This window comes from Sapajus apella, unplaced genomic scaffold, assembly GCF_009761245.1.
Source record: "Sapajus apella isolate SASKATOON/1434 unplaced genomic scaffold, GSC_monkey_1.0 scaffold6, whole genome shotgun sequence".
NCBI classification, from domain to species: domain Eukaryota; kingdom Metazoa; phylum Chordata; class Mammalia; order Primates; family Cebidae; genus Sapajus; species Sapajus apella.
In genome coordinates, this window is record NW_022436946.1 from 42349489 (window position 1) to 42366887 (window position 17399).

General features: G+C 39.9%; 1 protein-coding gene across 7 annotated transcripts in view; it reads left to right on the plus strand.

Moving 5' to 3' along the window:
• The window catches only part of PDSS2 (decaprenyl diphosphate synthase subunit 2), a 279633-nt gene that overhangs the window by 155229 nt on the left and 107005 nt on the right, over positions 1–17399 (plus strand). For all 7 annotated transcript variants that reach the window (XM_032275117.1, XM_032275118.1, XM_032275121.1 and 4 more), the window contains exon 3: positions 900–1098. In XM_032275117.1, coding sequence (XP_032131008.1) covers positions 900–1098 — 199 coding nt within the window. The remainder of the gene's footprint in view (positions 1–899; positions 1099–17399) is intronic.

Here is a 17399-nt window from a genome sequence, read left to right on the forward strand (position 1 = left end):
GCCAGGATGGTCTTGATATCCTTACCTTGTGATCCGGCTGCCTCAGCCTCTCAAAGTGCTGGGATTACAGGTTTGAGCCACCACACCCAGCTTCTGTCTTCATTCTTATTCTGAAAGTTAAAAAGTCATTGAAGAAAGAAACCATATTTTATCCGTCTCTGTAAATCGCATAGCTTTACATTTACAATTAAAAGAGATAATGTGGCTAGGTGCTGTGACTCATGCCTGTTATCCCAGCTCAGGAGTTCAAGACGAGCCTGGGCAACGTGGCAAAATTCATCTCTACCAAAAATACAAAAGCGAGCCAGGCTTGTTGTTGCACATCTGTAGTCCCAGCTACCCAGGAGGCCGAGGTGGGAGGATTACTAGAGCCTGGGAGGTGGAGGTTACAGTGAGCTAATACTGCACCACTGCATGGAAACCTGGGTGACAGAGTGAGACCCCACCTCAAAAAAAGAGAGAGGGGTAATGTAAATAATGCGCTTGGACTAGTATCTGGCACAGATTGTATTCTCACTTAAATTGGAATTCCATTAGATACTACTAAGGAATCTCAGAAATCTTGACGTTATGAGAGTGAGGAAAGTATACTGAGAGTACAGTATCTAAATGGAGCTGTGGAGTGTGGCTCTCCACTGGCCAGCTTCTCTCTGGGATATCCTAATGACTTGTGGGGAAGAGTGAGGAATGTTACAGAGAAGGAAGGTGTCAAGATCTTCTTATAGATCCCAGACCGCTCAGTAGAGAGACCTCTATTTAAAGCTTCATTAAAAAGGCATAATCCAAAAAACAAAAGGGCAATCAATCTATGGTGTATTTTATTGTTGAAAACTGAAATCAGACATGAGTGATAAAATGGCATTCTTCATATTCTGACAAATCTCACCTTTATGTTTTAGTCAAAGAAGTTTGGCAGAGATCACAGAGCTTATTCATACTGCTCTCCTTGTACATCGGGGGATAGTAAATTTAAATGAATTGCAGTCATCTGATGGTCCACTGAAAGACATGCAGTTTGGAAATAAAATTGCTATCCTGAGTGGAGACTTTCTTCTAGCAAATGCCTGCAATGGACTGGCTCTGCTACAGAACACCAAGGTAAAAATGGGCAGGGTTTGCTTCTTATTTTTACTATCATAAGTAGATCTTCAGTATAGATCTTTGTGTATCAGCCGGGCGCAGTGGCTCACACTGGTAATCACAGCACTTTGGGAGGCCAGGGCAGGCAGATCACAAGGTCAGGAGTTCAAGACCAACCTGGCTAACATGGTGAAACCCCATCTCTACTAAAAATACAAAAAAATTAGCCTGGTGTGGTGGTGGTCACCTGTAAGCCCAGCTATTTGGGAGGCTGAGGCAGGAGAATCTCTTGAACCTGGGAGGCAGAAGTTGCAGTGAGCTGAGGCTGCACCACTGCACTCCAGTCTGGGCAACAGAGCGAGACTCTATCTCAAAAAAAAAAACAAAAAAACTCTGCATGTCAATTTTCCCTATTCCAGATTATTTTTTTAAGATAAAGACCTAGAAGTGGTTCAAAGGGTTTACCATTTTTAATATATTTTTTTTACTTTTGTCATAGTGACATGATCTCACTCCCTGAAGTGCAGTAGCATAATCATAGCTTATTATAGCCTCAAACTCCTGGGCGTAAGCGATCCTCCCACTTCAGCCTCCTGAGTAGTTACAGGCAGCACCATGCCTGGCTAATTTTTAAATTTTTTGTAGAGACAGAGTTCTCACTATGTTACCCAGGCTAGTCTTGAACTCCTAGCCTCAACTGATCCTCCCACCTCAATCTCCCAAAGTGCTGGGATTATAGGCATGAGTCACCACGCCTGGCCACATTTTTGGTATTCTTGACACATATTGCCAACCTGCTTTCTGGAAAGATTATAGAGGTATTTCATGTATATCAGTTAGGATTAGGTTTGATTATAAGATAATAATGCCCTATAAGATAGGAATTTATTTTTTTCTGTCATGTAAAATCATCTAGGAGTAGGCAGTCAAGAGTTGGCATAGTGAAAGTCAGGGACCTAGGCACCTTCTCTCTTAAGGTTCTGCCATCCTTACCACATCCTGGCCCAAAGCAGTTGCCATTGTGGCCTCCCTTCAGTCAACAGAATAGAGGAAGGACAAAAAAGGGTAGGTCTCCTTCCCTTAAAGGTTGGATCAATGTACATCTTAGTTTGCTAAGGAGAGTCTCAGTGTAAGTCAGCTATCCTGGGATCCCATCTGATTTAGCATTTATCCTGGATTTTTCATTTTTTAATAGAGAATTGTTATAATTATTTTAGAATAAGCTGGGATGAGTTTGGTAGATCTCCACTTTGTACTTCCAGCCATTGTTTTTATTTTTGTGTAAGGTAATATAATAGTATTGTGAGACCCTTACACAGTAGAGAGAGTTCTCATTATCAGTTGTCCTTTTTTTTTTTTTTGAGACAGAGTCTTACTCTGTCGCCCAAGCTGGGGTGTAATGGTGCTATCTTGGCTCACTGCAACCTCCACCTCCCAGATTCAAGGAGTTCTCCTGCCTCAGCCTCCTGAGTAGCTGGGACTGTAGTGTCACCATGCCTGGCTAATTTTTTGTATTTTTAGTAGAGATGGGGTTTCACTGTGTTAGCCAGGATGATCTGGATCTCCTGACCTCACAATCCGTCTGCCTCAGCCTCCCAAAGTGCTGAGATTACAGGAAGTAAGCCACCACGCCCAGCCTTTTGTTTCTTTTTTGAGATAGGATCTTACTCTGTCACCCAGGCTGGAGTGCAGTGGTGTGATCACTGCAGCCTCAGCCTCCCAGGCTGAAGTGATCCTCCCACATCAGTGTCCCAAGTAGCTGGGACCACAGATGCATACAACCACTCCTGGCTCATTTTTTTTTTCTTTTTTTCTTGAGATGGAGTCTCACCCTTGTTGCCCAGGCCGGAGGGCAATGGCATGATAACTCACTGCAACCTCCGCCTCCTGGGTTCAAGCAATTCTCCTGCCTAAGCCTCCCAAGTAGCTGGGACTACAGGCGTGTGCCACCACACCTGGCTAATTTTTTGTATTTTTAATAGAGACAGAGTTTCACTATGTTGGCCAGCCTGGTCTCGAACTCCTGACCTCAAGCAATCCACTCACCTTGGCCTCCCAAAGTGCTGGGATTACAGATGTGAGCCACTGCACCCAGCCATTTTTTCTGGGTTTTTGTTGTTGTTGTTGTTGTTTTGTTTTTGTTGTTGTTGTGGGGTTTTTTTGTTTTTTTTAAGGGATGGGCTTTCGCCTGTTGCCCAGGTTGGTCTTGAACCTCTGGGCTCAAGAAATCCAACCATGTTGGCCTCCCAAAGTGCTGGGATTACAGGCATGAACCAGTATGCCCAGCTTCATTTTAAGTTGTTATGAAATCTGAAAGATACCAGCAATAACTCATTTCTTTTCCCAACCCTTTCAGACACAACTAACAGATACTTCCCAATCAGGGACAGAATGCAGGGCAATTGCTATTAGACAGAAATGTCTAGGGACAGCTAACTCCTTCCTGTATCAGGTGGTGAGAGAAGTGTTTGATGCTGCTGCCCCAGCTGGCCATGTAGTATATCACTCAATTGTACCATGGCCCATGCATGGCCTGCTGGAATCACAAAGCCATCAGATACTAGTTGATAAGTTGAGTGGGAAACAGTAAGTTATTGGTTAGGTGTCTGTAAAATATTTATGGGAAATCAAGGCTGATCAGCTGTGCTAGGGAGCAAGTAGAGAGTCGACTGAGCACACTTGCTTGTATAGCATAAATCTGTAAACTGTTTTATTGCTTGGCAACACTTTGTTTTTGCAGTAAATCTTTTAGCAGCAGTTAACTGAAAAAACTAAAAGTATGTGTTTTTTTTTTTAAGTATTGAATTTTTTTCTTAAAGTTAATAAGGAGTGTATATTAATAACTCGAACAAAATGTTTGTTGACATTTACTAACCACTGTGGAGGCCATACTGGTATCACCGAGCACATGAAAACAAGAAGAGTAAAATCTGCTGAAAAGGTGTCAGGATCTAATTTATGCAGCTGCAGAAGGTATATATGCCTACTACTCTGTGTACCATGACTTATATTTAGAGAAATGGCTATTCTAAGTGATTTCACTAATTATCAACTACAAGTGTTCATGTCTGCATAGGAAAGGGGAAGCAATAGTTCTTTTGCTCCATTGTCAGTAGAACAATTTGAAAGCAGTTAAATAATTCCAGTTTTAATTTAGTGTCATTAGGTATTTTAAATAAGTAAATCATTTAAGTCAGTTCTAAAAATGATTTGGTTTTTTCTTTCCATTCATTCATAGGATTAAGGTACAGCTTTTGGAAGTATATTCTATTAAACATAAAGCCTTTGTGAGTGAGATTGGAAATTCAGTTTAAAAGTTTCATATTAGGGCCGGGCGCAGTGGCTCACGCCTGTAATCCCAGCACTTTGGGAGGCCGAGGTGGGTGGATCACGAGGTCAACAGATCGAGACCATCCTGGTCAACATGGTGAAACCCCGTCTCTACTAAAACTACAAAAAATTAGCCGGGCATGGTGGCGCGTGCCTGTAATCCCAGCTACTCAGGAGGCTGGGGCAGGAGAATTGCCTGAACCTGGGAGGCGGAGGTTGCGGTGAGCCGAGATTGCGCCATTGCACTCCAGCCTGGGTAACAAGAGCGAAACTACGTCTCAAAAAAAAAAAAAAAAGTTTCATATTGAGGCTGGGCATGGTGGCTAACGCTTGTAATCCCAGCACTTTGGGAGGCTGAAGCAAGTGGATCATGAGGTCAGGAGTTCGAGACCAGCCTGGCCAACACGGTGAAACCCTGTCTCAGCCAGGCAGGGTGGCTCATACCTGTAATCCCAGCACTTTGAGAGGCTGAGGTGGGCGGTTCACCTGAGGTCAGGAGTTTGAGACCAGCCTGGCCAGCATGGTGAAACCCCATCTCTACTAAAAATACAAAAATTAGCCTGGTGTGGTGGTATGCACCTATAATCCCAGCTATAATCTCAGGAGGCTGAGACAGGAGAATCACTTGAACCCAGGAAGCGGAGGTTACAGTGAGCTGAGATCATGCCATTGCACTCCAGCGTAGACAACAAGAGCAGAACTCCATCTCAAAAAAAAAAAAAAAAAAAAAAGAAGAAGAAGAAAGAAACCCCTGTCTCTACTGAAAATACAAAAATTAGCAAGGCATGGTGGCGCAAGCCTGTAATTCCAGGTACTCAGGAGGCTGAGGCATGAGAATCACTTGAACCCAGGAGGTGGAGGTTTCAGTGAGCTGAGATCATGCCACTGTACTCCAGCCTGGGTGACAGAGTGAAACTGTCTCAAAAATAATAATAATAATTGGCAGCATTTTGTTTGACATCAATTGAGAATCTTAAACGAAGTATTGAAAACACAGAACGCTGCATGAAACTCTTAGGGAATTACAGTTAATGAAAACAAAGCTTCCATTAGAAATTTTCCCTGCAAAAGGAAAGAAGGAATGATATAAACAGTGACAACTCAAACGATATACAAGATTAAAATTTTCAGTTCTGTAGTTGTGATTTGAAATGTGTCACCTTGCAGGAAGAATCTTGGTGGTGCTCCAACTTTGTCTGAATTGTACACACACACATGCGCATGCATGCAAAATAAGATTGAGAAGGGCTAGATTTTGCATCATCTGATTTTGCCAAAACTTTGAAAAGAATCATAGAGACAACTTCTTTGACAAGTTTTGTCTTATAAAAATGTTTGTTAGGCCAGGTGCGGTGGCTCACACCTATAATCCCAACACTTTGGGAGGCCGAGGCAGGCGGATCACCTGAGGTCGGGAGTTCAAGACCAGCCTGACCAACATGGAGAAACCTCGTCTCTACTAAAAATACAAAAATTAGCTGCGTGTAGTGGTACATGCCTGTAATCCCAGCTACTTGGGAGGCTGAGGCAGGAGAATAGCTTGAACCTGGGAAGTAGAAGTTGTGGTGAACCAAGATCGTGCCATTGCACTCCATCCTGGGCAACAAGAGAGAAACTCCATCTCAAAATAAAATAAAATTATATTCATTTTTTTTTTTTAAATTAATGTCAAAGTAAGATACTCTGATGAAAGCCAAAAGAGTGTGCCTCTAAAAATATTTGGGCTGGAATATTTATACTGTTCAATTTTTTTTCTCTATTATCTAAACTGCCACCAGTTAAACAATATTTTTAAAATTATAATTATGTCCTCCATTTAGCAGATTTACTCTGAGCTTATCAGATAACTTAGAATGTGTAGAAAGAGAATTTTCTCAATAATTGAAAGTATCAATAATTCCAAACTAATTAACCATAAACAGCAACTGTGAAGAATATTGTGGGCAGTTTTATTTTTAAATACCATATTTTAATGAACATATTCTTCAGAAAAATGCCAATGACACAATATTAGAGACAGATATGGCTAAGAAATTGATTCAACCATGTGAATATGCATCAATAATAATTCTTCTACTTGTTATTTTTAAATATTCAGATAATCAGTATTAAAGAAGTTATTGTTTTATTTTAATCTTTGTGATTGTATGTTTTTATTTCTTTTGAAATTTTATTTTTGAAAATAGTTTTTGAATACAGCTAGTTGAGTTCAGCATTATAATAAAATCAGTTGTTTGTTAATAAATACATATTTCACTGGGTGCAGTGGCTCACGCCTGTAATCCCAGCAATTTGGGAGGCCAAGGCGGGCGGATCACGAAGTCAGAAGTTCAAAACGATACTAGCCAACATGGTGAAACCCCATTTCTACTAAAAATACAAAAATTAGCTGGGCATGGTGGCACATGCCTGTAGTCCCAACTACTCGGGAGGCTGAGGCAAGGAAAATCACTTGAACCTAGGAGGCAGAGGTTGCGGTGAGCCAAAATTGCGCTACTGCACTCCAGCCTGGGTGACAGAGCGAGACTCCGTCTCAAAAATTAATAAATAAATATTTCAAAAAGTATAAAATTTTAGTTGTTTTAGCATTCCTTTTTACTCTTGTGTCCCAGTTTGCATGATAAATTATATAGTATGCACACTTTAAACACATTTCTCGTAAGTTATATGAGATTTTTCTGCTTACATCCTGTTGACCAGAATTTAATTGTATAGACACACCTAGCTGTAAGGGAAGGTAGGAAATGCAATCTTTGTTTTGTAAGTCATCATGGATCCAGCCAAAAATCTGGACGATACAGAGAACAGATACTAGGAGACAAGTAACATTCTTCCCTACCTTCTCATCACATGTTTGCATTTTTGGCTAGCACATATACTCATGTGATAGACCTGCTGGTTTTCAGGGAAAAAGTAGTATAATACCTTTAATATTAATTCATATTCATATTTTTTTAAAAGCTAAAATAAAAAATGAATTGATCCTATGAAACAGACTATTAGAGAATCTTGGTCAGGCATGGTGGCTCATGCCTATCATCCTAGCACTTTGGGAGGTGGAGGTAGGAAGATAGCTTGAGCCCAGGAGTTGGAGACAAGCCTGGGCAACATACATTGCAAGACCCTGTCTCTACAGAAAAAGAAAAAAAGCCATGCATGGTGTTGCATGCCTTTAGTGCGAGCTACTCAGCAGGCTGAGGTAGAAGGATTGCTTAAGCCTAGGAGTTGGAGGCTGCATTGAGCTATGAATGTACCACTGTTCCTCCAGCCTGGGCAACAGAGCAAGACCCTGTCTCAAAAAAAAAAAGTGAGAGAGAGAATCTGAAGTCTCTCTGCAATTTTAATTCATCTCAAATTTCTCTCTCCTTTATGTGTATAGTATACTTTGATGGATCCCACTAAATTCTCTCCTTCACTGGAATTCACATGTTAACAGAAGGTGAGTGGTTCTTTGCCCATGGGACTCACTGACTCTATCATCCATCCTTCCTCTTCACCATATCTGCAGTGGTCTGTGATAAATTTTAGCCCTTGTTTGGAGAAGGAAGAGGCCTCAGAAAGTGCAGGTCTGACATAGTGTCTGGATACCTTGAGCTGCACATGACCACCTCTAGCTGCACATGCTGGCCATTTATGGATTAGGCCCACAAAGCTGAGGGGAGGAGATATTCTGGACCTATTGCTTGATAGTACCTAGGTTCACATTTTGGTAATTTGCCTCAGCATAGTCCCCACCTTAGAAAACCAAGAGTCATTGCCTTTAAACAAATTTCTATTTGTTTTCTGTAATCTTTCATTTTAACTTTGAACTATTCTGATGAAATCTTACATAAGGTTAAAATGGTGGTACTATATACAAACATAATAATGCTAAACAATACAATCACTTGTTTAAAGTACTTCCTTTTATGGGACTAATATTTAATGTGTTCCCTTTTCTTAGCTAGCTTGTGTCAGTCACACATGCTTTTTTTCAATGTGGTTCAAGTACAGTGAAAATGGAAGCTTTACTCCCATCAAAATCAAATCAGATTCACAGCCTGTGAAATCCACTCTTGGTGTTTTGCATTCAGAAGCATCACTATAAATGTTCCAGAGTCTAAGACCTCCACCATCTGCTTCATTAGGCACTGGATTTCAGTAGCACTACTTGATTTACAAAAAGAAAAAGAAAAACTTAGCATATCCAAGCAACAATTCAGCCTGAAGCTTCTTGAAATAAGAATGATCCAGCATTTCCTTCCCTTTCATTGAGCCCCATACCTTCATGGTCTCTGCAGAGGTTTACACCTTTAAATATGCATTTTATCAACCTTTCTCTGGTAAGGAATTTTTTCCTTTTTAGGCTATATGTTTTTTTCTGAATTTGATAGTTGTGTGTTGAATTGAAGGCTCTATTCTGTGAAGCCCTCCTGTTCCATCTCAAACGGGAATCTTTTGCACCTTGTTCTTCAAAGGGTCATTGAAGGCCCTACTAGGTCAATTTCAAAAGATGCCTCAGGGGTTCACTTTCTGTGAGAGACCTTGAGTACCATGCCCAACATCTGTAATTGATCTCCGAATCAAGGCTTTTAGTAGCTCTCTTTTAATCATAATAGATGATTTCCAAATCGGGTGAACAGTATTTTAAACTGAGGAGATTGTGAATTACTAAAGTGCTTGAAAGACAGGAATTCCCTTTGATAAAGCAAATCTCCCATATTAAGAGCCAGTTTCTTTCCTTTAAATGCTTGACAGTATTTTCATTAGAATAGTTTAAGGAAAGTGAAGTTAGATCTCAGAAGAGGACTTATTTTATCAAATGAGCTTCCAGAAGCTTAAGTTGATTAAGTGTAATAGTAACCATGGGTTTTTTTTGGAAGGATGAGATGGTGATAAATATAAATGGGGTATTACTATATTAGCTTTTTTTTTTTTTTTTTTTTTTCTTTTCTTTTCTTTTCTTTTCTTTTTTTTGAGACGGAGTTTTGCTCTTGTTGCCCAGGCTGGAGTGCAGTGGCACGATCTTGGCTCACCGCAACCTCTGCCTCCTGGATTCAAGAGATTCTCCTGCCTCAGCCTTCTGAGTAGCTGGGATTACAGGTGCCCACCACCATACCCAGCTGTTTTTTTTTTTTTTTTTTAGTAGAGACATAGAGACAGGGTTTCGCTATATTGGTCAGGCTGGTCTTGAACTCCTGACCTCAGGTGATCCGCCTGCCTCGGCCTCCCAAAGGGCTGGGATTACAGCCATGAGCCACTGTGCCCGGCCAAGTTTTCTTATCTCTACATATGGTTAATGTCTTGGTAAAGTTAGATTCTATTTAATGATGTTTTAGTTTTCTTTTATAAGAAAGAAAATTTGTCAACAATAGCAACATAAATAGATACCACAGCAAGAGGAAACAGAAAAAACTTAATACAGAATTTCTGTTTATAATATGTCACTGTTTTTTCACAGTGACAGCCTGCTTTTTCTTTGAGGATGTATATTTAACTTGGTAATTAAAGTTGGCATATTTGTAGCAACTTTAATTTTTTATGACTTATTCATTCTACCAATTTCTCATTTTCTTGTGCTACTGAATTCTTGTCTGAATTTCTATATGATGTGTTTATCTCTGTACTTCTCCTGGGGCAGGCCATTAGATGAAGGGTTCTGCAGTCAAATGAAATTCAGAGATGTTTTATAATTGCCAAGGGTAAAATTAGCAGAGTCAATTATTTTCCCTTTGGCTTTTCCCTGAAGATATTAGGGGTCTTCAAGGTAATTGCCTTAGGTAACACTTAGATTTTTAAATATCTCCCAGTATAGAATTTGGTATATTAATCCTCTGGTAATTGTCTTCTTACCATTACAGCTGTAGTCACATAAATGCAAATTAACAAGATTTTGAATTCAAGAGTGAGTTTAAAAATTAATGCTTGGGTTTTCATTCATTTTCAGTTACGGAACATAAGGGCAACTTTTTATTTTAGTGCTTCACTGTATAAAGACCTGGACAAAAAGACCTCAGAATGCCTCTTTTTAAATCATAAATTTCCTGATTCCATTGGGATAAGTTGCTCTGTATTGTGTCCATGTAGAACATCACTGAATGCTGTAGTGATGTAGTCATACTAGAATCTCAAATTTTAGTGTTTGAGCAGCAAGCTATCAGTGAGACATGCTAACTAATCAGAGGGAGAATCATGAAATGGAGAAGTACTGTAATTTTGAAATCTAGCTGGCCATTAACAGGCTTCCTCTGGTCTTTGTATTTATTTAGACTGGGTTTGTATTTAGGATTAAGCCACAGTGCAAATAAGACTGTGTGGATTACTACCTGTCATTTTGTTTTTGAAAACAGTCTTTTACTTTGCATATATAATGATAAGCCTAGTATTTAAAGAATAGAATTTATCATGGTTTTTTTTTTCTTTGTAGTCATTTTCATTTAATGGACCTATTGCTATATATCCGTTGGGAGACTGTGAGTCAGCCTGGGTCTTGTCTAAACACCCAAGAGCATTGTCATGATGTCACTCCTGGAGGTTGTTCTATTAAGCATTAGTGATTTATATTTCTGGATAACCAGTGGCACAGATGTACTCTTTACATAGCTGATGTATTTCCTTATGTTAACTTTGTTTTCCTAAGGGCATAAATATGTTGTTTACAAGGAAGTATTTTGTTTGTACAAATATGCTCAATTTACACATATAAATCTCCTCCTTTTACACTGTCTGTATAGTTTAATAAAGAAGCTATTGTCTATTTGTGTTTGTCTTACCTGTTATATTAATTTTACTTCCAAATTCATGTTAAATTGAAACCTAAAAATATGTATTATATAAACTTTAAGTTTTTCCGTGTCTTGTGCATTTAAAATAGGCATCATTATGATAATGTTTATAGTTTTGCTTGCACTGTTTTACTTGTGGAAATTATTTAATTAATGTCTTTTAAGCTCTTTAGTTTGACACCCAAGATTAATATTTTTTATACATATAAGCCATTCAAGTGTAGATCTGCATGACTAGAGTAAAAGGGAGTAGAAGGTGGTGAGTGGGGTGTAGTACAGCGTAACAGTAAAAGAGACTATCTCCATATCAGTTAATTAGGGAAGTCAAAATGCCATCATAAAATTATTTTAGGTTTTTTTTTTTCTTATTTGCTAATATAGTCATCATATATTAAACAGAGACTGTATCCATTTTCTGATCATATTTCCTTGATCTTTAAAGTGAAAGTAATAAATGATTAGTGTGTGCAAATTATACTAGAAATAAGACAAATTTTAAATAATATAATTAAAACCTGGAACTTTGCCTATTTTGAAGCCACAGAACAATGGAATTTAGTAGCTTTTTGGCATAGGAAACTTAAATGCCGTCAGGTGAAATCGACATATCTCTGAGTGTCTGTCAAACCGGAAACCTGACAACAAGGAAAAAGAGCAAGGCAGCTTACATGTTTCTTCCATATGCCTGGCATTCAAAGACACCCCTTTTTTTTTTTTTTTAAAGGCAGAGTCTTGCTCTGTCCCCCAGTCTGGAGTGCAGTGGCGCAATCTCGGCTCACTGCAACTTCTGTGCCGCCCCCTCCAACCCTCAGCCCCCACCGAGTAGCTGGGATTATGGGCACCCACCACCATGCCCAGAAGATTTTTTTTTTTTTTTTTTTGAGATGGAGTTTCACTCATGTTACCCAGGCTAGAGTGCATGGGGCGATCTCGGCTCACCGCAACCTCCGCCTCCCGGGTTCAGGCAATTCTCCTGCCCCAGCCTCCTGAGTCGCTGGGATTACAGGCACGCGCCACCATGCCCAGCTAATTTTTCGTATTTTTAGTAGAGACGGGGTTTCACCATGTTGACCAGGATGGTCTCGATCTCTTGACCTCATGATCCACCCGCCTCGGCCTCCCAAAGTGCTGGGATTACAGGCTTGAGCCACCGCGCCCGGCTGCCCAGAGATTTTTGTATTTTTAGTAGAGATGGGGTTTCACCATGTTGGCCAGGCTGATCTCTAACTCCTAACCTCAGGTGATCCACCCGCCTCAGCCTCCCAAAGTGCTGGGATTATAGGTGAGAGCCACGGCACTAGGCCAAAGACACTCTTTTATTTATTATTATTATTATTTTTTGAGATGTTATCTCACTCTTTCTCCCAGGCAGGAGTGCAGTGGCGCAATCTCAACTTCTGTCTCCCGAGCTCAAGCAATTCTCCTGCCTCAGCCTTCTGAGTATTTGGGATTACAGGCACACGCCACTATGTCCGGCTACTTTTTGTATTTTTAGTAGAGACGGGGTTTCACCATGTTGGTCAGGCTGGTCTCGAATTCCTGAACTCATTATCCTCCCTCCTTGGCCCCCCAAAGTGCTGAGATTAGAGGCATGCACCACTGCGCCTGGCTAAGACACTCTTTTTAAAAAGAACAAAATAGGAAAACAAACTGAACAAGAAATATTTATTAAATATGTTGACATATAAAGGGAAATGTGGTTTAATAAGAGGATGAGGGTAGACACTGGTTCTTATGTGTAATTCATTTCTAATTACATGATTTTCCTTTATTTTAAAAACATTATTTTTATTTACTTATTTTTTTGTTTGTTTTTTGAGATGGAGTCTTGCTGTGTCACCCAGGCTGGAGTGCAATGACATGATCTCAGCTCCCTGCCGCCTTCACCTCCTGGGTTCAAGCAATTCTCCTGCCTCAGCCTCCTGAGTAGCTGGGATTATAGGCACATGCCACCATGCCTGGCTGATTTTTGTATTTTTAGTAGAGATGGAGTTTCATCATGTTGGTCAGGCTGGTCTTGAACTCCTGACCTCGTGATTTGTCTGCTTCAGCCTCCCAAAGTGCTGGGATTATAGGCATGAGCCACCACAGCTGGCCTTATTTATTTGTTTGTTTTTCAAGGTGCTGTTTAATATTTATTTTGTGATAGAGACAAGGTCTCACCATCTTGCCCAGGCCAGACTGTCTTGCCCAGGCCGGTGTCGAACTCCTGGGCTCAAATGATCCTTCCACTTTGGCTTCTCAAAAGTGCTGGGATTACAGGTGTGAACCACCGTGGTGCCCAGCCAGTTTTCCTTTTTCTTAGCACAAGAGCACACCATGCTTTCCTCTGATGTTTCTCAATTCGAAGATCCTTGGTTTATGTCTTCCTGAAAGGAGAAAGTAGAAGTCAGGAAAGTGAGTGGCAATTTTTCTGAAATAATAAGTAAGAGGAGAAAGAATAGAAAACTGGAGGATGAAGGTTAAAGAGGCTGTATATACACTTTGGAGATTACCTGAGGTGAAATTAACTGAGTTGTGAATAGTGTGTTAAGCTGTTCTTGCAATATGATAAATACCTGAGACTGGCCGGGTGTGGTGGCTTCACACCTGTAATCATAGCACTTTGGGAGGCTGAGGAAGGTGGAACACCTGAGTTCAAAAGTTCAAGACCAGCCTGGCCAACATGGCAAAACCCCATCTCTACTGAAAATACAAAAAATTTGCAGAGTTTGGTGGCGGATGCCTATAATCCCAGCTACTTGGGAGGCTGAGGCAGGAAAGTTGCTTGAACCCAGAAAGCAGAGGTTGCAGTGAACTGAGATTGTGCCACTGCACTCCAGCCTGGGCCAAAGAATGAAACTCCATCTCAAAAAAAAAAAAAAAAGAAATACCTGAGACTGGGAAGGCCTTAGGAAACTTTCAGTCATGGCAGAAGGCAAAGGGGGAGCAAGGACTTCACATGGTAAAAGCAGGAGCAACGGGGAGGAGATGCCACACACTTTTAAACAACCAGATCTCCCGAGATCTTACTCATTATTGTGAAGACAGCACCAAGCCATAAGGGATCTGCCCCCATGATCAAAACACCTCCCATCAGGCCCCACCTCCTGCATTAGGGGTTACAATTCAACATGAGATTCGGGTAGGGATAGAAAGAGACACAGTGTACAAGCAAGCCTGCTGGAATGGAGGAAGGATAGATGGAGAAGAAAGAAAGACAGATTGGGCAGCCGCAGATGCAAAGTCAGGAATCAGCTGTCCATCCACTCAGTACTTGGCAAACCCTTAACTCAGAAATTTCCACAGGTCAGATCATTACAAAGGCAAAAAAAGAGAGAGTACTGAGTAATTTAACCTTGAAAATAGATTTTTTTTCCTCGTCCTGGCTTTGGAGAAATAGCAATTTATGTCCATGAAAATGGAGAGGCCAAGAATGATTTAATTAAATTTACTTCTGGAAGGTAGGCAATGAAAATCAAGATTGCTAAATGTATTATAAGATTGCCATAGTCAATATATTTCTATCTTTCATGGCCAACCATGGTGTGGGGTTCAACTGAATTTGAATACCATAAGCAAAAGAAAGTTTAAGGTTATCCAAAACAGTCTATGTGACTACTTTTCTCATTGATAGCCACATATAGCTCAGTCATGTTAATGTAATTTTGGTTTTAGCATTTCCATCATTTTCTCAAATTCTTAAAGTTGTAAATACCCAAGAAAAATTTTACTTAGTTTAAGCCAAAGTTGGGTTATAGGGTCTCAGCCCAGAAGCAAATTTTATTTATTTAGCAATAGTGATTGGGAAGAGCCCTTTTCTGGTAGCTAATGACCTACTGGAGGACTTACGTGCCCAAGGCAAAGCTGAAGGCCGTTAGCCCAACAGGTCATTAACTGACAAATGCCTGATCCTGAGGTCATTTCTGATATTGTAAACTGTGAAAACATTAAAGTGGGTTTCTTGGAAAGTATGGCTGTGCCAAGCAAGTTTCTTTTTAAGCATTTTGGAACGTTCATTAAATTGCTGTCATTCCTATGGCTTAATTGTCATTGTTCTGAGGCCATTTTCATGGTGCAAAGTCAGTCAGGCAGAAATCAGGAAACACCAAAACTGCATTGCATGTCAAGTCTTTGGTTTTTAAAGGATATTTTCCCTGTTTAGAATATCAGAGTAACTGTTTCATTACTAATAACAGTTTTACCTACACTCGTGGATCACTTACATTTTCATAATGTGTTGAGCTATATAGCACTTATCTACACTCCTAGAGATGACATGCAAAGCTACAAAGAGAAGTGGAAAGAACCATAAAGTAGAAGTCAGGATTGAATTCCTAGCTTTGACTTTTTCTCTCTTTTTTTCTTTTTATCCCCCAATAAGCCTTTTAACATTGAACTCCTCATTTTACCTCTCAGAATTCCAAATTCAGATCATTCATTCATCCATCTATTTTTTCAGACTGTCTGATATCTTAATACCCCATTTTTCTCACTGAAATTAGAAACTTTATAGTGTAGAAAATTTAATCTTCATTAAAATTACCATCGAATAATTTAGAAATAACAATTTATATTTTTGAGGGCTTACCATACGGTAGGCACTGTTTTAAGTGCTTTATCTGTATTAACGCATTTAATGTCTCCTGAGGTACAGGGAAAAGATAAGTAATTTCCCTCAAGGTAACACTGCTAATAAGTGGTAGAGCTGCCGTCTAAATCCGGGCAATCTGACTGCAAAATCCTCATGCTTTACTAAAGTAGAAAACTAACTGACCAACAAAGAACCATGATATATTTTTGCCAACAATTTTGCATTTGTTAGTTGTATCTTAAGCAGTTATTAGTTGCTAAATATTGGAATACATATTTCAATATAAACACCAGTAGGAGCTTCATGAAACATTTTAAATTAGCGACTTATAAGCAAAAGCAACCTTTTTTTTTTAGTTTTCTAATATATATAAAGGCAGCATCATGTCCATCTCTTGGATCGTTGCTGGTTCCAATATTCTACCGTTCTGAATGTTGTAGATGTTGTAGGAAAGAGTCTAAATTTGCATCATATAACCAGATCCTGAAAATGGTATGACATATGAAGAAAAACAAAATGATTATAATCAAGGAAAATTGTTAATAAAGTCAGGAGAGTAATAGATAATTCAATACCTTATATAAATATCAGAGAGCTAAAGATTTATGTGCATATTTCAGCTATCTAAAGCAATATCCAAATTAGTGAACTCATCTTTATGGCAGATTTATGTTGAAAATTGAAAATTTTATATGACTTAATTTGTTCAAGGACTTTAAAAGCTATAAGGTAATGTGCAAATGTAAATTTCTGATAATATTGATTAAGCAAAGTGATAATTGTTCACATTGATTTTGAAACAGTTGTGCTTTACACAAGTAATTCACATGTTAAAACAGCATTGTTAATTCAACAAAAATTTTTTGTGTGCGTTGCATGAAGCACAAGAGATACCAATTTAAAACCCAGTTGGGATGGGTGCAGTAGTTCACACCCCTAATCCAGCACTTTGGGAGGCCAAGGTGGGCAGATCACTTAAGTCCAGGAATTTAAGACCAGCCTGGCCAACATGGTGAAACTCCGTATCTGTTAAAAATACAAAAATCAGCTGGGTGTGGTGATACATACGTGTAATCCCAGCTACTTGGGAGGCCGAGGTACAACAATGCTTGAATCTGGCAGGTGGAAGCTGCAGTAAGCCAAGATTGCACCACTGCACTCCAGCCTGGGTGATAGAGTGAGACCCTGTCTCAGTGGAAAAAAAAAAGACAATTGTAGGCTGGGCGCGGTGGCTCAAGCCTGTAATCTCAGCACTGTGGGAGGCCGAGGCGGGTGGATCACGAGGTCAAGAGATCGAGACCATCCTGGTCAACATGGTGAAACCCCGTCTCTACTAAAACTACAAAAAATTAGCTGGGCATGGTGGCGCGTGCCTGTAATCCCAGCTACTCAGGAGGCTGGGGCAGGAGAATTGCCTGAACCCGGGAGGCAGAGGTTGCGGTGAGCCGAGATCGCGCCATTGCACTCCAGCCTGGGTAACAAGAGCGAAACTCCGTCTCAAAAAAAAAAAGACAATTGTATGTATATCTTTATAGATTGGAGTATTTCTAAACAGGTATATCCATTATTATTATTTATTTTTATTATTTTAAAGAGACAGGGTCTCACTCTGTACCTCAGGCTGGAGTGCAGTAGGGCTGTTGTCACTTACT